Source organism: Procambarus clarkii, chromosome 6, assembly GCF_040958095.1.
Source record: "Procambarus clarkii isolate CNS0578487 chromosome 6, FALCON_Pclarkii_2.0, whole genome shotgun sequence".
Classification (NCBI taxonomy): Eukaryota; Metazoa; Arthropoda; class Malacostraca; order Decapoda; family Cambaridae; genus Procambarus; species Procambarus clarkii.
The window spans coordinates 41470358-41494816 of NC_091155.1; the positions used below are offsets into that span (position 1 = coordinate 41470358).

The 24459-nt window shown below is 45.4% G+C and overlaps 1 protein-coding gene across 2 annotated transcripts in view; it reads right to left on the reverse strand.

Moving 5' to 3' along the window:
- LOC123754135 (uncharacterized) overlaps positions 1-24459 on the reverse strand; it is an 84590-nt gene that overhangs the window by 9543 nt on the left and 50588 nt on the right. For both annotated transcript variants that reach the window (XR_011223576.1, XM_045736336.2), the window contains one exon: positions 23694-23861. Coding sequence is in view for 1 of the 2 variants with exons in the window: in XM_045736336.2 (XP_045592292.2) it covers positions 23694-23861 (168 nt within the window). In the remaining variant the exon portion in view is untranslated. The remainder of the gene's footprint in view (positions 1-23693; positions 23862-24459) is intronic.

The following is a 24459-nucleotide window of genomic DNA, read 5'->3' on the forward strand; positions in this document are numbered from 1 at the left end:
GAAGATCGAACCAGCCACGTGACGCACCGGCCCGATCTGCTGAAAGAGGCGGAGCCGCGGGAAAACCCTCGGGTTCGGACACCGAGCAACCAGCGCCTGAAACCAAGGCTGGGCCGGCCACCAAGGGGCCAGAAGGACAACTCTCCCCCGGTAAGTCTCTAAGCGAGCCAGGACCTGGAGCAACAGCCGAACCCGGGGAAAGAGGTACAGGAACCCCCATCTCGACCAGTCTAGCCGAAAGGCATCGACCCCGACGGCCTCGCAATCAGGGAAGGGCGCCGCATAAACGGTAAGACGCCGCGACCACGCCGACGCGAAGAGGTCCACTTCGGGGCGCCCGAGCGTCTGGCAAAGCCAACGGAAGGACTCGTCGTCGACCGTCCACTCCGTGGAGAGGGGAACGAAGCGAGACAGGGCGTCGGCCAAGACGTTGGACACGCCCCGTACGTGAACCGCCAGGAGAGCCAAACCCCGAGAACTCAGCAGACGAGTCACCCGAAGCGACCAACCCCAAAGAGACAAGGACCGCATCGAACCCCCGCGGTTCAGGCAATGAACCACCGGAGAGCAGTCCGAATGGAGCCGAATCGTCGATCCGCGGGCCACCCGAATCCTCCCCAGAGCAAACCACACTGCCGCGAACTCCCGCACCGTGCTGTGAGCTCGACGGAAGGACGGACCCCATCGCCCCTGGCCGGCCTGGTGAGCACTGGTCACAAAACCCCAGCCGAGAGACGACGCATCCGTGTACACATCGAGCGAGGGCTCGGGTAGGCGCCAAGGCACTGAACCCCGAAAAACCCAAAGAGGAAGCCGGTGACGCAGCAACCGACACAAGGCCCCCGGGGGTCGAACACTGCGATCGCGAGAGAGGCGGAAGGAGGAACCCCGAAGGAACCAGAACGGCCGTCGAAGCCAAACCCGACCCGGCGGGTAGACTACCATTGCGAAGTTTAGGCTCCCGCACAGCCCCTCGAGCAACCGCCGGGTGACCCGAGGGCCCTCCAGAAACAGACGAAGGCGGGACCGCAGCCGCAGGAGAGACTCCGGAGGGAGAGACAAGGAGGCGGTTCGAGAGTCCCACACGAGACCCAGCCAAGTCCGAACCTGAGAGGGAACCAGATGGGACTTCCTCCAGTTCACCAAGAACCCAAACTCGGCGAGCTGGGAAAGAACCAAATCCCTGGCTAGCAAGCAAGCTGACTGGCTGGGAGCCTAAACCAGCCAGTCGTCGAGGTAGGCCAACACCCGAACACCTAGGAGACGCAAACGAGCCACCACAACCCGTGTAAGGCGCGTGAACACGCGAGGTGCCAGGTTCAACCCGAACGGGAGACAACGAAAGCGGTAACTCAGACGCCCCACAACAAAACCGAGCCAGTCCCTGAACCGCGGATGAATCGGGACATGCCAATAAGAGTCCCAGAGGTTCAAGGACACCATCCAAGCTCCCGGCTCCAAGAGGAGCCGAACCTGAGACAGCATAGTCATCCGAAAGGAGGGGCAATGAACCCAGGGGTTCAGACGGGACAAGTCCAGAATGAACCGCAGGTCCGCGCAGTCCCGTTTCGGAACCGGAAACAGACGGGAAACCCATCTGAGGGACGACGTCGTTTCGACAATGCCCAAGCGTACCCACTCCAAGACGACTCGACAGCGCAGGGGAAGAAACCTGCCCTGCCAGCCCCGACCCCCCAAAGGGGGGAGGGGCCACCCAACGCCACCGCAGGCCGCGAGACACGACCCGAAAGGCGCACGAATCGTGGGAGCAGGCGCGGGCGAACAGCGCAAGCCGCCCCCCCCCCCATCGCCCCGTCAAGGGGGCAAACCGCGAAAGGGCCGGCAACCCTTACGAGACCCAGAACCCCGCACAGCGCGAACACCGCGCCGACCAGACGAGGGAGGGTCCGCAGGAGGAGCCAACCCCAAACCTGACACCAGAGGCCTACCACGACGAGAGGAACCCCGAGCCCTGGCACGACCTTTCCAGGAAGACCCACCCCGGGACCCCCGGAAAACCAACAAGTCCGACATCGGACGACAAGCCGCAGACGCAGCCTGAATAAACTGCGCCACGGCTGACTCCCCAAACAGGAGAGGACAAAAAGGTGAAGAACGCCTAAGAGCCAGAGCCCAAGCAGATTCCACGGAGGAACCCAGCACCGCCTGCCGACACGCGAGACGGGAAGCATAAAACAGGGAAACCGCATCCCGCAAAATCGGCGTGAACAGCTTCAACAAGGCAGCTGACGAACGCGCAGCCGAGGACAAGGTGCGGGACCCCGGGACGGACCCAAGCGTCCCCCGGGAACGACAGAAGGAATGCCAGGAATCCAGACCAAACAATGGGCAGTCTGCTAGCCAGGACGACTCCGGAACCTCGTAACGGAGCCAGAAAGGGAACGAAGTCCCAAACCTGAACGTGGACGGATCCATTTCCGAGGCATAATCCGGGTCACGCAGGAGGTAAGCTGCAAAGGCCGCTCGCACCACACCAGGTTGGATGCGATAAGCCGAAAACCTCCGGAAGGACGGAACCGACGTACCCGGGGGAACACGGAACCGAACCCGGGGAGGGGCCGACACCAAATCCAACTCGTACGCAGAGGGGGGAAAAGAAAACCCCACTCCTTGTAACAATAAGCCCCGCTCAGTGGGAAGAAAAACCCAGGCGGGGTCCAGCGGGGCCCAAGGCCCCCAAGTCAGCCCCTCCCCAGCCTCGAGGTCCGTCACCAGAGGACCCGAGGCCGAGTCCTCTCCCCAAGCCCCCGACCCCACAAGACAAGGACGGAGCAGCCGGAAAAGCTGGAGGAAGGGGGGCCCACTGGTCAGACCCTGAAGCTTCGGCCGGGAGACAAGACTCAAATGCCTCTGCCGCTCCCCCGGAAGGGGCAACCCCCGAAGCTGCCCGAGTCTCGAGATCAAGTAACCCCTGCCCCGACCCCGAAACTCTCAGACGCTTCGGGGCCGGAAGCAGGGGCGGGGGACCAGAACGAACAGAAGGGGAAGGACGAGGAGGTGCGGACTGAATCAGGATCGAAGCGACCCCCACCCCCAAGTTCGGGTCTCGAAAAGCAAAGCGGGGCAGCCCCGGGGCATCCGGGGAAGCAACCAACCGAGCGCGTTACAACAGACGAAACCTAGACTGCAACGCACGCGCCGCCTGTACCCGAATAGAATCATCAGAGGATTGGGTAAATTGAGTCACAAGCAAGCAGCAACACTCACAGGACTCAGGGTCGAAAGTATCACCAACCCAACAGGCAGCGTGGCAGAGGCAAAAACAATGAGGGTCACCCTGAGACAAGGGGACCGAGCAACCCTCAAACTCGCACACAGCGAGTGGGGACTCCGGGGTCACATCCATCGGACCCACGCGCCCCCTAGGGGATTCCCAGGGTCCTGAGCGTTTACTTTAAGAGGACTCGCGCTCAGGTAGTCCCAGGCAGGGTGCTGCAAACCGGCTCCCAAAACTACCAAGCAAACTTCTAAAGCTGAACCCCAGGGACGTGTACACTCACGGGGACCTAGCAGGGGGCGCCACCGAGGAGAACAGCGGAAGGGCAAAAACAAACTGAATAAAATGACAGAACCCCCCACCAGGCAAAAACAAAAAGAAAAACAAAACCCCGCAAGAGGACAGCGAACCCCAAGGAACAGAGCCGGCCGCGATGTCGGGAAATACAAGCTGAGCAGCACCCTGCGCCCCTACCAGTGCAAACTGCCTCTTACCTGCCGGTAACAAGGGAGAACAGAACACCCAAGAGCCCAACAGGCAGCCGAAAAACCGAAAGGTAAAACGGACCAGAAGAGGCAGACCCCGAGGAGCCTGTGGAAGGTGGCCCCAAGCCCCAAGGGCAGTACTTACAGGGCACCTAGGGAAGGCAGCCTTAGGCGCATGCAGCCCGAGTACTGAAGATAACTCCTGGCTCTCGCACCCACAAAACCAACACCACACACAAAGCACAGTGCAGTAGCGACACCGGAGCCAGAGCACACGACCATCGCCTATAGCATCAGCCTCAAGAACTGAGGTGTGGGTAGCCGGCGCGGGGGGTCTGGAGCTCCCCCTTCCCCCTCCCGGGGAGGGGGGAGCTGCGCAGACAGCGGCGCGGCGGTGTGTGACGTCACACTAGTTTGCTTGTTTTCGGTTGGGGAGTTCTATCCACTAGTTCGGTTTTTGGTAGCAATTTTAACCAGAATAGGGGTTTGTTTTGGGGCGCTTACCTTTCTGGGTGCCTGTTCCGGTCGATGGCAGACATAGAATGCTTCCAACTACACGGGGGCTTCTATAGGCCATTGCTCCCCTTGCCTCTCTGAGGGGGCCCGGTTCTGGCAATGGTCCCCGGTAGGCCTAAGAACTCCATACACATGACTGATGCCAAAGTCTGACATTAGCATATCAGCCTGGGATAGCTCCGGGGAGCCGACGGGGCTCCCCCCAGAAAAGAGATTAGGAAAGCAAAAAGAAACTATGAAGTTCGCATAGCAGAGCAAGCAAAGTCAAATCCTAAAGGGTTTTTTCAGTTATATCGAACTAAGACTAGGGAAAGGATAGGTCCATTAAAATCTGAGACAGGTCAAATAACGGATAATGACAAGGAGACGAGTACTATTTTTAACAAATATTTTATATCTGTATTTACTAAAGAAGAACTTAACAATATGCCTTCAGCCGAACAAGTCTATGTGGGTGGGGATGAGGACAGGTTGACTAGTTTAGCAGTTACCAGGGAGGATGTAATTAAACAATTAGAAAAACTAAAACCAAACAAATCCCCAGGGCCGGTTGAAGTGTTTGCCAGGGTGCTTAAAGAATGCAAAGAGGAGCTTTCCGAGCCACTGTCTACCATATTTAACAAATCAATAGAGTCAGGCAGAGTGCCAGAGTCATGGAAGGTAGCTAATGTGGTACCAATTTTTAAGAAAGGAGATAGATCACTTGTGTCAAACTATCGGCCAATTAGCCTAACGTTTATTGTGGGAAAGTTACTTGAATCAATAATTGCAAATACAATTCGCCTCCATCTTGAAAAACATAAATTAATAAATGAGTCGCAAAATGGTTTTACAAATGGCCGTTCATGTTTAACAAATTTGCTAACTTTTTATTCCAGCATAGTTGAGGCAGTTGATAGTGGTAAGGATTGTGATGTTGTGTACCTTGACTTTAGCAAAGCTTTTGATAGTGCCACATGAAAGATTAATTAAAAAAATAGAAGCTCATGGTATTGGGGGTGCTATATTAAGTTGGATTAGGACATGGCTATTCCAAAGGAAACAGAGAGTTAGTATAAATGGGGTTAAGTCAGAGTGGGATAATGTTGTTAGTGGAGTACCTCAGGGCTCTGTCCTGGGACCTCTGTTGTTTATAATATATATAAATGATTTAGATTCAGGTTTGAGTAGCAACATTTGCAAATTTGCCGATGATACGAAAATCGGTAGGGAAATTAATTCGGAGGAGGACTCGCTATCACTTCAAGTTGATCTAGATAGGGTTTTGAAATGGTCAAAGGATTGGCAAATGCAGTTTAATGCTGATAAATGTAAAGTTCTGAGGCTAGGTAATAATGATAGAGTTACAAGATACGAGCTAGATGGTGTTGAGATTGCGAAGTCGGATTGCGAAAGGGATCTGGGAGTTATGATTAGTAAGATTTTAAAACAAGAGGATCAATGCATGAATGTTCGTAATAAGGCGAATAGGACACTAGGATTTATTAATCGAAGCGTTAGTAACAAGACTCCTGGTGTGGTTCTTAAGCTATATCTTGCTCTGGTTAGGCCCCATTTAGATTATGCAGTTCAGTTTTGGTCACCGTATTATAGAATGGATATAAATTCACTTGAACGTGTCCAGCGTAGGATGACTAAGTTAATTCCCCAAATTAGAAATCTTTCATATGAAGAAAAATTAACAAAGCTTAAGTTGCATTCACTGGAAAGGCAAAGAGTTAGGGGTGACATGATAGAGGTTTACAAGTGGATGAATGGACATAACAGGGGGGATATTAATAGGGTATTGAAAATATCAACACAAGACAGAACATGAAACAATGGATATAAATTGGATAAGTTTAGATTTAGGAAAGACTTGGGTAAATACTGATTCAGTAGCAGGGTTGTTGATTTGTGGAACCAGTTGCCGCGTGACGTGGTGGAGGTGGGGTCCCTCGATTGTTTCAAGCGCGGGTTGGACAAGTATATGAGTGGGATTGGGTGGTTATAGATAGGAGCTGCCTCATATGGGCCAATAGGCCTTCTGCAGTTACCTTTGTTCTTATTTTCTTAAGTTGGCGAATACAATGTTGGAGGAGTGAGGGAGGGCTGGCTGGGTGTGACAGCTCTCACTTGCGGTGTTCTGAATGTGTTGATGGTGAATGTATATAGTGTGTGACAGTGTATAGTCTGTAAATAGATTGTATATATACATAAATTAGCATGATACATGGTAAATATGTGCAATGTATGTACACAAGTGTCATGCACGTAACACAGTGTCCTTGGACAGTACGGATGTTTTACTGCCATAATATAGTGTACATGTTCATTATACATAGGATTAGCACATAAAAACAAATAAAATGTATTTGGAACTGCGCGCAAAAAATGAACAAAAATATATTCGCAGCAACTCGCGCGCCCCGCCCCGGGAGCTTACTGCACTGGGGCATGGGGGAATGATGACATCACACGCCACCTTATGGACCCCATAGCAGCCAAAGTAAGTACAATTTCGAAATTCCGTTGCTATACCCATATACAGGGAGGGGTTTTTGACACATTCAGAACTAAAAAGAATTTTTTCCCGAGAATTAATTTCTTGCGCACTGAGGGGGGGGGGGGTGTCATATTTATAGGCCGCACAGTTAAAGGGCTAAGAAAGTTGTGAAAGTCTAGGTTTTATCCCCCATTTAGTTCTCTTCTTGCATTATAATCTAACCATTCTCTATTGCTTCTATCTGTTGACCTGTGTTTACGATTCCTACCTGCGTGCATGATGACCTGTTTGTATGATTTCTACTCGAGTGCATGATGACCTACCTGTGGTTATCTTGAGATTATCTTGAGGTTATCTTGAGATGATTTCGGGGCTTTTTAGTGTCCCCGCGGCCCGGTCCTCGACCAGGCCTCCACCCCCAGGAAGCAGCCCGTGACAGCTGACTAACACCCAGGTACCTATTTTACTGCTAGGTAACAGGGGCATAGGGTGAAAGACACTCTTCCCATTGTTTCTCGCCGGCGCCCGGGATCGAACCCGGGACCACAGGATCACAAATCCAGTGTGCTGTCCGCTCGGCCGACCGGCTCCCCTACACATTGTGTGTGTATAATGACCTGCTTGTATGCTTTTAACCTGCATACATGATGATCTGCTTGTATGCTTCTCTGTGTGCATGATGGCCTGCTTGTATGCTTCTTACCAGTGTGCATGATGACCTGCTTGTATGCTTCTTACCAGTGTGCATGATGACCTGCTTGTATGCTTCTTACCTATGTGCATGATGACCTGCTTGTAAGCTTCCTGTGTGCATGATGACCTGCTTGTATGCTTCTTACCTATGTGCATGATGACCTGCTTGTAAGCTTCCTGTGTGCATGATGACCTGCTTGTATGCTTCTTACCTATGTGCATGATGACCTACTTGTAAGCTTCCTGTGTGCATGATGACCTGCTTGTAAGCTTCCTGTGTGCATGATGACCTGCTTGTATGCTTCTTACCTGTGTGCATGATGACCTGCTTGTATGCTTCTTACCAGTGTGCATGATGACCTGCTTGTATGCTTCTTACCTATGTGCATGATGACCTACTTGTAAGCTTCCTGTGTGCATGATGACCTGCTTGTAAGCTTCCTGTGTGCATGATGACCTACTTGTAAGCTTCCTGTGTGCATGATGACCTGCTTGTAAGCTTCCTGTGTGCATGATGACCTACTTGTAAGCTTCCTGTGTGCATGATGACCTGCTTGTATGCTTCTTACCTATGTGCATGATGACCTGCTTGTATGCTTCTTACCTATGTGCATGATGACCTACTTGTAAGCTTCCTGTGTGCATGATGACCTACTTGTAAGCTTCCTGTGTGCATGATGACCTGCTTGTATGCTTCTTACCTATGTGCATGATGACCTACTTGTAAGCTTCCTGTGTGCATGATGACCTGCTTGTATGCTTCCTGTGTGCATGATGACCTGCTTGTATGCTTCTTACCAGTGTGCATGATGACCTGCTTGTATGCTTCTTACCAGTGTGCATGATGACCTGCTTGTATGCTTCTTACCAGTGTGCATGATGACCTGCTTGTATGCTTCTTACCAGTGTGCATGATGACCTGCTTGTATGCTTCTTACCAGTGTGCATGATGACCTGCTTGTATGCTTCTTACCAGTGTGCATGATGACCTGCTTGTATGCTTCCTTCCTGTAATTACCTAAGTGTAATTACCTAAGTGTAGTTACAGGATGAGAGCTACGCTCGTGGTGTCCCGTCTTCCCAGCACTCTTTGTCATATAACGCTTTGAAACTACTGACGGTCTTGGCCTCCACCACCTTCTCACTTAACTTGTTCCAACCGTCTACCACTCTATTTGCGAAGGTGAATTTTCTTATATTTCTTCGGCATCTGTGTTTAGCTAGTTTAAATCTATGACCTCTTGTTCTTGAAATTCCAGGTCTCAGGAAGTCTTCCCTGTCGATTTTATCAATTCCTGTAACTATTTTGTATGTAGTGATCATATCACCTCTTTTTCTTCTGTCTTCTAGTTTTGGCATATTTAATGCTTCTAACCTCTCCTCATAGCTCTTGCCCTTCAGTTCTGGGAGCCACTTAGTAGCATGTCTTTGCACCTTTTCCAGTTTGTTGATGTGCTTCTTAAGATATGGGCACCACACAACAGCTGCATATTCTAGCTTTGGCCTAACAAAAGTCATGAACAATTTCTTTAGTATATCGCCATCCATGTATTTAAATGCAATTCTGAAGTTAGAAAGCATAGCATAGGCTCCTTGCACAATATTCTTTATGTGGTCCTCAGGTGATAGTTTTCTATCTAGAACCACTCCTAGATCTCTTTCTTTATCAGAATTCTTTAAAGATTTCTCACATAATATATAGGTTGTGTGGGGTCTATGTTCTCCTATTCCACATTCCATAACATGACATTTATTAACATTAAATTCCATTTGCCAAGTGGTGCTCCATATACTTATTTTGTCCAGGTCTTCTTGAAGGGCATGACAGTCATCTAAATTTCTTATCCTTCCTATTATCTTAGCATCATCAGCAAACATGTTCATATAATTCTGTATACCAACTGGTAGATCATTTATGTACACAATAAACATCACTGGTGCAAGAACTGAACCCTGTGGTACTCCACTTGTGACATTTCTCCATTCTGATACATTGCCTCTGATTACTTCCCTCATTTTTCTATCAGTCAGAAAATTTTTCATCCATGATAGAAGCTTACCTGTCACCCCTCCAATATTTTCCAGTTTCCAGAACAACCTCTTATGTGGAACTCTGTCGAAAGCCTTTTTTAGGTCCAGATAGATGCAGTCAACCCAACCATCTCTTTCCTGTAATATCTCTGTGGCTCGATCATAGAAACTGAGTAAATTCGATACACAGGATCTTCCAGATCGAAAACCATACTGTCTGTCTGATATTATATCATTTCTCTCTAGGTGTTCTACCCATTTAGTTTTGATTAGTTTTTCCAATACTTTCACTATTACACTTGTCAATGATACAGGTCTATAATTGAGGGGGTCTTCCCTGCTGCCACTTTTGTAGATTGGAACTATGTTAGCCTGTTTCCACCCGTCTGCTACGATTCCTGTACACAGGGTTCTTACCTATGTGCATGATGACCTACTTGTAAGCTTCCTGTGTGCATGATGACCTGCTTGTATGCTTCTTACCAGTGTGCATGATGACCTACTTGTATGCTTCTTACCAGTGTGCATGATGACCTGCTTGTATGCTTCTTACCAGTGTGCATGATGACCTGCTTGTATGCTTCCTTCCTGTGTGCATGATGACCTGCTTGTATGCTTCTTACCAGTGTGCATGATGACCTGCTTGTATGCTTCTTACCAGTGTGCATGATGACCTGCTTGTATGCTTCTTACCTATGTGCATGATGACCTGCTTGTATGCTTCCTTCCTGTGTGCATGATGACCTACTTGTAAGCTTCCTGTGTGCATGATGACCTGCTTGTATGCTTCTTACCAGTGTGCATGATGACCTGCTTGTATGCTTCTTACCTATGTGCATGATGACCTACTTGTAAGCTTCCTGTGTGCATGATGACCTGCTTGTATGCTTCTTACCAGTGTGCATGATGACCTGCTTGTATGCTTCTTACCTATGTGCATGATGACCTGCTTGTATGCTTCTTACCTATGTGCATGATGACCTACTTGTAAGCTTCCTGTGTGCATGATGACCTACTTGTATGCTTCTTACCTATGTGCATGATGACCTACTTGTAAGCTTCCTGTGTGCATGATGACCTACTTGTAAGCTTCCTGTGTGCATGATGACCTACTTGTATGCTTCCTGTGTGCATGATGACCTGCTTGTATGCTTCTTACCTATGTGCATGATGACCTGCTTGTATGCTTCTTACCTGTGTGCATGATGACCTACTTGTAAGCTTCCTGTGTGCATGATGACCTGCTTGTATGCTTCTTACCTATGTGCATGATGACCTACTTGTAAGCTTCCAGTGTGCATGATGACCTACTTGTATGCTTCCTGTGTGCATGATGACCTGCTTGTATGCTTCTTACCTATGTGCATGATGACCTACTTGTAAGCTTCCTGTGTGCATGATGACCTACTTGTATGCTTCCTGTGTGCATGATGACCTGCTTGTATGCTTCTTACCTATGTGCATGATGACCTACTTGTAAGCTTCCTGTGTGCATGATGACCTGCTTGTATGCTTATTACCTATGTGCATGATGACCTACTTGTAAGCTTCCAGTGTGCATGATGACCTACTTGTATGCTTCCTGTGTGCATGATGACCTGCTTGTATGCTTCTTACCTATGTGCATGATGACCTACTTGTAAGCTTCCTGTGTGCATGATGACCTGCTTGTATGCTTCTTACCTATGTGCATGATGACCTACTTGTAAGCTTCCTGTGTGCATGATGACCTGCTTGTATGCTTCTTACCTATGTGCATGATGACCTACTTGTAAGCTTCCTGTGTGCATGATGACCTGCTTGTATGCTTCTTACCTATGTGCATGATGACCTACTTGTAAGCTTCCTGTGTGCATGATGACCTACTTGTAAGCTTCCAGTGTGCATGATGACCTACTTGTATGCTTCCTGTGTGCATGATGACCTGCTTGTATGCTTCTTACCTATGTGCATAATGACCTACTTGTAAGCTTCCTGTGTGCATGATGACCTACTTGTATGCTTCCTGTGTGCATGATGACCTGCTTGTATGCTTCTTACCTATGTGCATGATGACCTACTTGTAAGCTTCCTGTGTGCATGATGACCTGCTTGTATGCTTCTTACCTATGTGCATGATGACCTGCTTGTATGCTTCTTACCAGTGTGCATGATGACCTGCTTGTATGCTTCTTACCAGTGTGCATGATGACCTGCTTGTATGCTTCTTACCAGTGTGCATGATGACCTGCTTGTATGCTTCTTACCTATGTGCATGATGACCTGCTTGTATGCTTCTTACCTATGTGCATGATGACCTGCTTGTATGCTTCTTACCTATGTGCATGATGACCTACTTGTAAGCTTCCTGTGTGCATGATGACCTACTTGTAAGCTTCCTGTGTGCATGATGACCTGCTTGTATGCTTCTTACCAGTGTGCATGATGACCTGCTTGTATGCTTCTTACCAGTGTGCATGATGACCTGCTTGTATGCTTCTTACCTATGTGCATGATGACCTACTTGTAAGCTTCCTGTGTGCATGATGACCTACTTGTAAGCTTCCTGTGTGCATGATGACCTACTTGTAAGCTTCCTGTGTGCATGATGACCTACTTGTAAGCTTCCTGTGTGCATGATGACCTGCTTGTATGCTTCTTACCAGTGTGCATGATGACCTGCTTGTATGCTTCTTACCAGTGTGCATGATGACCTGCTTGTATGCTTCTTACCAGTGTGCATGATGACCTGCTTGTATGCTTCTTACCAGTGTGCATGATGACCTGCTTGTATGCTTCTTACCTGTGTGCATGATGACCTGCTTGTATGCTTCTTACCAGTGTGCATGATGACCTGCTCGTATGCTTCTTACCTGTAATTACCTAAGTGTAGTTACAGGATGAGAGCTACGCTCGTGGTGTCCCGTCTTCCCAGCACTCTTTGTCATATAACGCTTTGAAACCACTGACGGTTTTGGCCTCCACCACCTTCTCACTTAACTTGTTCCAACCATCTACCACTCTGTTTACAAAAGTGAATTTTCGTATATTTCTCCGGCAGCTTTGTTTCGTTAGTTTAAATCTATGACCTCTTGTTCTTGAATTTCTGAGTCTCAGGAATTCTTCCCTATCAATTTTATCTATTCCTGTTACTATTTTGAACGTAGTGATCATATCGCCTCTTTTTCTTCTATCTTCTAGTTTTTGCATATTTAATGCCTCTAATCTCTCCTCGTAGCTCTTGTCCTTCAGTTCTGGGAGCCACTTAGTGCCATGTCGTTGCACCTTTTCCAGTTTGTTGATGTGCTTCTTAAGATATGGGCACCATACAACTGCTGCATATTCCAGCTTTGGTCTAATAAAAGTCGTGAACAATTTCTTTAGTATTTCGCCATCCATGTATTTAAAAGCAATTTTAAGGTTAGAAAGTGTAGCATAGGCTCCTCGCACAATGTTCTTAATGTGGTCCTCAGGTGACATTTTTCTATCTAAAACCACCCCTAGATCCTTTTCTTTATCAGAATTCTTTAAAGATTTCTCACATAATTTATAGGTTGTGTGGGGTCTATGTTCTCCAATTCCACATTCCATAACATGGTATTTATTCACATTAAATTCCATTTGCCAAGTGTTGCTCCATATACTTATTTTGTCCAGGTCTTCTTGAAGGGCATGACAATCATCTAAGTTTCTTATCTTCCCTATTATCTTAGCATCATCAGCAAACATGTTCATGTAATTGTGTATTCCCACTGGTAGATCGTTTATGTAGACAATGAACATTACCGGTGCAAGAACTGAACCCTGAGGTACTCCACTCGTGACATTCCTCCAATCCGATACCCTGCCTCTGATTATGGCCCTCATTTTTCTGTCAGTTAGGAAATTTTTCATCCATGTTAGTAGCTTACCTGTCACTCCTCCAATATGTTCCAGTTTCCAGAACAACCTCTTATGGGGAACTCTGTCGAAAGCCTTTTTTAGGTCCAGATAGATGCAGTCAACCCAACCATCTCTTTCCTGTAAAATCTCTGTGGCTCGATCATAAAAACTGAGCAAGTTCGTTACACAGGATCTTCCAGATCGAAAACCATACTGTCTGTCTGATATTATGTCGTTTTCCTCCAAGTGTTCTACCCATTTAGTTTTAATTATTTTTTCCAATATTTTGACTATTACACTTGTCAATGATACAGGTCTATAATTAAAGGGGTCTTCCCTGTTTCCACTTTTGTAGATTGGAACTATGTTAGCCTTTTTCCACACATCAGCTACAGCTCCTGTACACAGGGATGACTGAAAAATCAGTTGAAGTGGAATGCTGAGCTCAGGTGCACATTCTCTCAGAACCCATGGTGAAACTCCATCTGGACTAACTGCTTTGTTCTTACTTAGCTCCTTGAGCATTTTTTCCACTTCGTCTCTAGATACCTCTATGTGCTCTATGATGTTCTCTGGAATTCTTATTGTATCTGGTTCCCTAAAGATTTCATTTTGTACAAACACACTTTGGAACTTTTCGTTTAGTGTTTCACACATTTCCTTTTCATCTTCCGTGAATCTATTTCCCATTTTCAACCTATGAATATTATCCTTTACCTGCAATTTGTTGTTTATGAATTTATAGAATAGACCTGGTTCCGTTTTACATTTGTCTGCAATCCCTTTTTCAAAATTTCTTTCTGCCTCTCTCCTCACTGCCGTGTAGTTGTTTCTCGCATCTTTGTATCGCTGGTATGTTTGGGGGTTCGGCCTCTTCCTGTATTGATTCCATTTTTGTGTCTTTTGGTCTCTAGCCCTCTCGCAATTTCTATTGAACCAATCCTGTTTCCTAGTTCTGCATCTCTGTTTTGGTATAAAAATTTTTGTGCCTTTATCATATATTTCACAAAACTTGACATACATCTCATTCACTTCCTTGCCTAGCATCAAGTCTGTCCAATTATACTCACTAAAAAAATTTCTAAGGTCACCATAATGTCCTCTCCTGAAGTCAGGTTTTTCAACTGCTTCAACCTCCTTATTTTCTTCCAGCTTATAACGCATTGCATACTTTATTCCCAAAAAGACATGGTCACTTTTACCCAAGGGAGGAAGGTACTGAATGTCAAATATCTCTTCCTCCTTCCTGGTAAATATCAAATCTAGCATGGAGGGAGCGTCACCTTCCCTCATCCTCGTAGCTTGTTTAACATGTTGATACAAGAATGTTTCCAGGATGAGGTCTACAAATTTACAGGTCCAAAAATCTTCTGTTTTAGCTTCATATGCTTCCCAGTCTATGGATTTCAAGTTGAAGTCACCGACTATCAACAGTCGTGATCTATCGTTATCCGCTCTTGCTATAATATCTCTCATTATTGTTTTAAGACCTTCACGTTTACTATCTAGCTCCTCCTTTGACCATGTGCTGCTTGGCGGTGGACTATATGCATTTATTATCATTAGTTTATCATCCTCATGGCAGATCTCTAGTGCTATTATGTCAACTTCTTGTGGATTGGCAGTCATTATTTCGTTCACCTTTAGGTGTTCTTTCACCAGCACAGCAACGCCACCGCCTTTCCTAATTTTTCTGTCCCGTCTCCATATTGAGTAGCCCCTTGGGAATATGACCTCATTTAAAATAGCATCTTCAAGTTTTGTCTCCGTGAGTGCAACAATGTCTGGTGTCTGCAGCTGTATTACATCACTTAACTCCAGTATCTTTGATCTCACTCCATCTATGTTGGTGTATGCAATCTTCAGGAACTTGTTCCCCCTCTCCTTATTCTTCACTCCCCCTCTCTCTATTGATTTTGTTGGTTTGCCTTTATGTACCACTTTACTGGTCTGCCTACCCCTATCACTTTGTAGAAAAAAAGAATTTATTTCTTCTTCATTCCTGTTCTAATTTAAATGTTTTGCCTCGGCGAGGTTCAGTTTCAGCTTCTCTCTATCTTCTTTTGAAAGATCTCGTCTTAACGACCACCGTTTCCCATCCTCATCACTTTGCAATTTTCTAGCATTCCTTAGTACTTCTTCCATCTGTTTGGCACTGTTTAGGGTGATCCTCAAAGGTCGATCTTTCCCTTTTACGTACCTGCCTATTCTCCTGTAGTCGCACACATTCTCTATGGTTGTAAGACCTTCTACGAGGCCAACAATTTTATCTACTACTTTAGCTTCTTCTACAGCTCTTTCTGACCTAGATGTTATCGCCTTTTCTTTGCAGCCAAAAATGATCAGGGACTTACTCCGATCAACTGTGTTTTGCACCAACTTCGGGTTAGATGCCAATTCTTTTCTCACTTCTAGCCTAATGTTTGTTTTATCTTGGTTGCTGCAGTGTTTGACTTCCTTTACTGCTTCTTCTATTTTTTCCTTCTCCTTGGCCACTTGTGCATAAGTGAGTTGCATATCTTTCTTGCACTGTTCTATTCCCTGTGTAACTTCCTCCATCTGTGCTGACAAAAGCTGTTTCTCCTGTTGAATTTCCTTACCTAACCTATTGTAGTCATTTATGTTTAAATTTACTTTAACTTCTTCCAAAGCTATTTTTAAGAGTTTATTTTCTTCTTCCATGGCTTTGCAATTTGTTTCCAATTGATTCTTATCCTTGCACAAGTCTTTCACTAAACCCTCAAGACATAAAACTTTGCTATTCAAATGGTCATTACTTTCTTTCAATTTACTAATTATTTCTACATGAGAGTTCACTATAGTATCTAAATTTACCAACTTGTTATGTAGACTACTAATATCAATGCTTTCTTCATTGAATCCCTCAAAATCAAGCTCTGTTTTGTTTTTCCCCTTGCCAGTGGCCATCTTGAATGTTCTTCTCTGCACTGTAAACACTAGGGCAACTTTTTCTCATCCGATTTTTCACTTCCCTTAGCACTTTCCTGTTATCTCACCTATTTTTCAAGAGCACTATACCTTTATGTTCTCTGGGACACCACTCACTACCATCAACCTGTACTACAATACTTAGGATTGTTGAAATATGCTGGAGCTCCTCTGCTGCAAGTGTTGACCCTAGGGGTGTCACCTTTTCACCTGTGTGCATGATGACCTGCTTGTATGCTTCCTGTGTGCATGATGACCTGCTTGTATGCTTCCTTCCTGTGTGCATGATGACCTGCTTGTATGCTTCCTGTGTGCATGATGACCTGCTTGTATGCTTCCTGTGTGCATGATGACCTGCTTGTATGCTTCCTGTGTGCATGATGACCTGCTTGTATGCTTCTTACCTGTGTGCATGATGACCTGCTTGTATGCTTCCTTCCTGTGTGCATGATGACCTGCTTGTATGCTTCCTGTGTGCATGATGACCTGCTTGTATGCTTCTTACCAGTGTGCATGATGACCTGCTTGTATGCTTCTTACCAGTGTGCATGATGACCTGCTTGTATGCTTCCTGTGTGCATGATGACCTGCTTGTATGCTTCCTGTGTGCATGATGACCTGCTTGTATGCTTCCTTCCTGTGTGCATGATGACCTGCTTGTATGCTTCCTTCCTGTGTGCATGATGACCTGCTTGTATGCTTCCTTCCTGTGTGCATGATGACCTGCTTGTATGCTTCCTTCCTGTGTGCATGATGACCTGCTTGTATGCTTCCTGTGTGCATGATGACCTGCTTGTATGCTTCTTACCTGTGTGCATGATGACCTGCTTGTATGCTTCTTACCTGTAATTACCTAAGTGTAATTACCTAAGTGTAGTTACAGGATGAGAGCTACGCTCGTGGTGTCCCGTCTTCCCAGCACTCTTTGTCATATAACGCTTTGAAACTACTGACGGTCTTGGCCTCCACCACCACCTCACTTAACTTGTTCCAACCGTCTACCACTCTATTTGCGAAGGTGAATTTTCTTATATTTCTTCGGCATCTGTGTTTAGCTAGTTTAAATCTATGACCTCTTGTTCTTGAAGTTCCAGGTCTCAGGAAGTCTTCCCTGTCGATTTTATCAATTCCTGTTACTATTTTGTACGTAGTGATCATATCACCTCTTTTTCTTCTGTCTTCTAGTTTTGGCATATTTAATGCTTCTAACCTCTCCTCGTAGCTCTTGCCCTTCAGTTCTGGGAGCCACTTAGTAGCATGTCTTTGCACCTTTTCCAGTTTGTTGATGTGCTTCTTAAGATATGGGCACCACACAACAGCTGCATATTCTAGCTTTGGCCTAACAAAAGTCATGAACAATTTCTTTAGTATATCGCCATCCATGTATTTAAATGCAATTCTGAAGTTAGAAAGCATTGCATAGGCTCCTTGCACAATATTCTTTATGTGGTCCTCAGGTGATAGTTTTCTATCTAGAACCACTCCTAGATCTCTTTCTTTATCAGAATTCTTTAAAGATTTCTCACATAATATATAGGTTGTGTGGGGTCTATGTTCTCCTATTCCACATTCCATAACATGACATTTATTAACATTAAATTCCATTTGCCAAGTGGTGCTCCATATACTTATTTTGTCCAGGTCTTCTTGAAGGGCATGACAATCATCTAAATTTCTTATCCTTCCTATTATCTTAGCATCATCAGCAAACATGTTCATATAATTCTGTATACCAACTGGTAGATCATTTATGTACACAATAAACATCACTGGTGCAAGAACTGAACCCTGTGGTACTCCACTTGTGACATTTCTCCATTCCGATACATTGCCTCTGATTACTGCCCTCATTTTTCTATCAGTCAGAAAATTTTTCATCCATGATAGAAGCTTACCTGTCACCCCTCCAATATTTTCCAGTTTCCAGAACAACCTCTTATGTGGAACTCTGTCGAAAGCCTTTTTTAGGTCCAGATAGATGCAGTCAACCCAGCCATCTCTTTCCTGTAATATCTCTGTGGCCCGATCATAGAAACTGAGTAAATTCGATACACAGGATCTTCCTGATCGAAAACCATACTGTCTGTCTGATATTATATCATTTCTCTCCAGGTGTTCTACCCATTTAGTTTTGATTAGCTTTTCCAATACTTTCACTATTACACTTGTCAATGATACAGGTCTATAATTGAGGGGGTCTTCCCTGCTGCCACTTTTGTAGATTGGAACTATGTTAGCCTGTTTCCACATGTCTGCTACGATTCCTGTACACAGGGATGCCTGAAAGATCAGGTGAAGTGGAATGCTGAGCTCAGATGCACATTCTCTCAGAACCCATGGTGAAACGCCATCTGGGCCAGCTGCTTTGTTCCTCCCGAGCTCCTTTAGCATATTTTCCACTTCATCTCTAGACACCTCTATCCGCTCTATGTTGTTCTCTGGAATTCTTATTGTGTCTGGTTCTCTGAAGATTTCATTTTGTACAAACACACTTTGGAACTTTTCATTTAATGTTTCACACATTTCCTTTTCATTTTCCGTGAATCTGTTTCCCATTTTCAACCTCTGGATATTATCCTTTACCTGCAATTTGTTGTTTATGAATTTGTAGAATAGGCCCGGTTCTGTTTTACATTTATCTGCTATCCCTTTTTCAAAATTTCTTTCTGCCTCTCTCCTTACTGCTGTATAATTGTTTCTCGCATCTTTGTATCGCTGGTATGTTTGGGGGTTTGGCCTCTTCCTATACTGATTCCATTTTTGTGTCTTTTGGTCTCTGGCCCTTTCACAATTTCTGTCGAACCAATCCTGTTTTCTGGTCCTGCATCTCTGTTTTGGTATGAATGTTTGTGTGCCTTCCTCGTATAGTTTTAAAAATTTGGCATACATTTCATTTACTTCCCTGCCTAGCAACAATTCTGTCCAATTACACTCATTAAAAAAATTTCGAAGTTCCCCATAGTTGCCTCTCTTTAAATCGAGTTTATCAACTGTTTCAATGTCCCCATTTTCTTCTAGATGATATCTTAAAGCATATTTAATGTCTAACAGGATGTGATCACTCTTTCCCAAGGGAGGAAGGTACTGGATGTCAAAAATCTCTTCTTCTTTCCTGGTGAATACTAGATCCAGTACTGACGGTATATCTCCTTCCCTCATTCTTGTGGCTTGCTTTATGTGTTGATACAAGAATGTCTCCAGAATGAGGTTCACAAATCTGCATGTCCAAAAGTCCTCCGTTCTTGCTTCATAGGCCTCCCAGTCTATTGCTCTAAAGTTGAAGTCCCCCAGTATCAACAGTCGTGATTTATCTTTATCTGCTTGTACAATAATATCTCTCATGACCATTATGAGGCCCTCTCGTTTGTCATCCAGTTCTTCCTTTGTCCACGTCTTGCTTGCTGGTGGGCTGTAGGTATTTACAATTATCAGGTTATCATCCTGATTCCAGACCTGCAATGCCATTATGTCAATATCTCGAGGGTTTTCAAATATTAACTCTTTTACCTTCAGGTGTTTTTTCACCAGTACAGCCACTCCTCCTCCCTTCCTAGTTTTCCTGTCACGTCTCCAAACTGAGTAGCCTCTTGGGAATATGACTTCATTTATTATATTTCCTTCAAGTTTCGTTTCTGATAATGCAACAATATCTGGGACCCTAAGCTGGATTATATCTTGCAACTCCAAACTCCAAACAAACTGTGTGCATGATGACCTGCTTGTATGCTTCCTGTGTGCATGATGACCTGCTTGTATGCTTCTTACCTGTGTGCATGATGACCTGCTTGTATGCTTCCTTCCTGTGTGCATGATGACCTGCTTGTATGCTTCCTGTGTGCATGATGACCTGCTTGTATGCTTCCTGTGTGCATGATGACCTGCTTGTATGCTTCCTGTGTGCATGATGACCTGCTTGTATGCTTCCTGTGTGCATGATGACCTGCTTGTATGCTTCCTTCCTGTGTGCATGATGACCTGCTTGTATGCTTCTTGTGTGCATGATGACCTGCTTGTATGCTTCTTACCTGTGTGCATGATGACCTTTTGTATAATTCCTGTGTGTATGATGAACTACTTGTATGCTTCCTACCTATGTGTTGTGATGACCTTGTAACAAGGGACGTTGTATTGGCTACTTCTTTTCGTCCTTTACCCCATCCGTAATTAACTTACTTAAACTTAATTCCAAGGACCCCAGAGCTAACTCTCAGCAGAGTCCTGCGCCACGTGATCTTGACCGCTCAATCGGTTAAGATTCTACAGACACGTGACGTCGTACCAGGCTTACTAGCCAACTCAAGGGATCTCTTTATGCCATAACCACCAGACCAGTAACCAAAGCTGTCAATTAATCGGGGTTTGGACCAATTAATCAATCATTTAACCCTTGGGGCTTAATCCCCAAATTACTTAGAAAAGGGGGATGAATTTACGTTAAGTGTGTGAATTACTTGAACAAAACAAAGAGATATATTTGGGAGTTAAGATAACAAACCCGCTTGTAGCATTCAGACTGATTCACTCCAATACCCAGACTCGTGGAGCCCGATGGCCAGGACAATAAGTATATAAAATCACTGATGGAGATACTCAAAAATATGAACGAGAAAATCTTAGCAGAGTTTATTAGTCAAAACTAAGCCATGTAAAATAACAAGAATCACTCCCTAATCTGAAACTAAAAATAAAAAGAGGCAACAACATGAACCATAAATGCACAAAACTTAAAGCAGTGTTTACCTTAATCTAAGGAGACCAGCCGATGGAGTGCTGATCTCTGGAGAGGTGAGAATGGTTGACCTCTTCAGTTGCTGCCCAAAACCACACTGCTTCTAGCCTCCACTACTCAAGACTGAGGCTAGTGAATATTACTCCGCCAGGTTTATCAATTTACTAAGCAGGGTTTAAATTGAACATCTCTATTATACTGAACAACCCAGATGGTTGAACTGTTATTAAACTGATGGTAATGGTACAGGCATCTTAGGGAAAGGCTATTTCCAATTACAATATTGGCTAGTGAACTGAATTTGTACATTATGAATTACTAAATATGGGAGATTGTGGTCACGTCAACCGCGTGACCCCCTTGCCTCAGCTACGTCATAAGCGGCCACCGACCTAGTACCTCCTACTCGTGACGTCACTTAATAATGACGGTGTATGAACCCTGATCTCAACCTCTACCTTCATCTTGGCCTAGCCTACATACTTAATCAAATTAGTTGTTAATGTATTTTTGTCGAAATATTCATTTTATGTTGCATTAATACAGAAAACCAGTCATCTTGTAATCTTAAACACTAATCCCTTTAATCCCTGAAGGGATGGCCTTTCTCTGCAGAATCGGGTCGAGTACCCTCTTACTCCAAACTTTCAAGACTACACAGTCCCCATTTCTATGAGAATCTATACCGAATAATTTCTTACAACAAACCTAGTTTGTTACAACCTGCTTCTATGCTTCCTGTTTCTTATCTGTAAATGGTATCTGCTTGGCACCATTGTTGCCAATGATGATACACAATACAGTACATGTATTTGTATACTTTCATTTATTCATTTAAATTACATACAAGAATGTATAATGGGTTTTGCAACAATTTGGGTATGTAAATTTTTTGGTACATTACCACGTCGTCATAGATCAACACTCGGAAACTAAAGTTAAAGTCAACCGAGTCATGATCACATGCTAATACACAGACTGGTAGGAAGGTGGGTGTGGGTGCAAGGGGAAGGGGGTGAATACGAACACGATGGAAACGAGTGGCAGCCGCCCATCAACTCTAGGGGTGACGAAGGAACTTGATAAAGTTCGTTACTGGTTCACTAACTGTTTGGTCTTTCACATGATTGCATGCTTTTCCATGATAACCTGCTTGCATGTCTGCATGCCGGCCTGCTTGAATGCTGACCTTGCTTGCATCTCTACCTATTTCCATGCTTCCTGCATGCTTATTGCCTTAAATGTTAACCTATTTGAATACTTTTTATCTGCTGTCCGGCTTGTATGGCTCTTACCTGCTTGGATGCCTCCAGCTTGCTTGCTTGCTTGATTCCAACCTACCAACCTGCTTGGATGCCTCCTATCCATCCACCTGGACTGATTATTGCAGTAATGGTCTGCATTAATGCATTGGTCCAAATGATTAGGAACCATTTTATACCTCCATCCTTTGAGCTTTGTGCATCACAAGTCCTTTGGCCTGGGTTCGTATCCTTGCCGGGGAGGATTTACTTAGTGCCAATCCTTAACTGTAACCTCTGTTTACCCAACAGTAAAATGGGTACCTGGTTGTTAAACGATTTGGCAGGTCGTGTTCTGGGGAATATTAGGATTAAGGTCTTGCCTGAAATGCTGTGTGCGCTAACTCTTGTATATATAAATAAGAAAAATATTCATAGTGGCTTAGTGCTTTCTCCTGAGAATTACCTTACCGTACCTGCTTGCATGCCTCCTACCTGCCAACATGCTTGCATGCCTCCTACCTGCCAACCTGCTTGCATGCCTCCTACCTGCCAACATGCTTGCATACCTCCTACCTGCCAACCTGCTTGCATGCCTCCTACCTGCCAACATGCTTGCATGCCTCCTACCTGCCAACCTGCTTGCATGCCTCCTACCTGCCAACCTGCTTGCATGCCTCTTACCTGCCAACATGCTTGCATGCCTCCTACCTGCCAACCTGCTTGCATGCCTCGTACCTGCCAACCTGCTTGCATGCCTCCTACCTGCCAACCTGCTTGCATGCCTCCTACCTGCCAACATGCTTGCATGCCTCCTACCTGCCAACCTGATTGCATGCCTCTTACCTGCCAACCTGCTTGCATGTCTCTTACCTGCCAACATGCTTGCATGCCTCCTACCTGCCAACATGCTTGCATACCTCCTACCTGCCAACCTGCTTGAATGCCTCCTAACTGCCAACCTGTTTGCATGCCTCCTACCTGCCAACATGCTTGCATGCCTCCTACCTGCCAACCTGCTTGCATGCCTCCTACCTGCCAACATGCTTGCATGCCTCCTACCTGCCAACATGCTTGCATGCCTCCTACCTGCCAACATGCTTGCATGCCTCCTACCTGCCAACCTGCTTGCATGCCTCCTACCTGCCAACCTGCTTGCATGCCTCCTACCTGCCAACCTGCTTGCTACAGTTACGGATTGGTGCCTAGTCAATCCTCCCTGGCCAGGATACGACCCCAGGCCAAAGCACTTGTGACGCACAAAGCTCGCGAAGCGTATATAATTACAGTACAGTATATTCAACGTTAAAGTACAAAGCAATCGGTAAATGACCAGCATGTGCAAAATGGAATGGAATGCAATAGAGTACATTAGTTAAATGTCCAACATGGGGGGGGGGTTAATATAAGAGGCAACAAGAGGATAATTACAGAACACAATAGAAATCAGTAAACATTGACTCACAAGCAGAGAGGATCTGGTTATACTCTTGTCAACAATGTAGCAGATCAGCAGGATGGGCGTGATGATGAGTCCGGCCACCAACAGGCCCATGCTGAAGATATGAGCATCTTGCTGACCAAACTGTGTATTTGTTATCCTCTGTATCATTATCGCCACCAGCAGCAGGCTCTGGAAATACAGTAAAGAATCCATGACTTTTGAGCAGGCAAAGTCATCTTGATAATTGATTCCTGTACCACCAGCTTCTTTTTTTTTATTGGGTCCACTGTTGTGAACAGGTACATATATATCTGGCCAAATCACATAATTGGGTGGTCTATGTTTACGTTTTGCATCATATCTGTAATACTAATCATGAGCAAATTATGATGAATAGGCCCAGAGGTGCAATAAAACAAGCTGTCAATACAATGAAATGCCTGTTCTAATGGACCTATCCTCCCTGGTCCCCTCCCCCCCCCCCAACATCCTAACAGTAGTTTTTCATGCTTATTATACACTAGAAAAGCTTAGCCTTAGATCCCACAAGAGTCCTCTGAAACCGTCATTACCTACTGGGAACTAGGACCACAATCGAGCCAGCTTTACAAGGTGAGGGGGGAGCATAGGGGACAGAGATCAACATATAACTGGGGTCAAATCCATCAAAAAGCATAGGCACAGCAAAATAAACGACTGTTTGAAGGAAACGAGGAACCCTCCGATAAACAGGGAACAGACAGCTACTGGAGAAGCCTACCAAAGAAGGGTGTTCCCTTGAACAGAC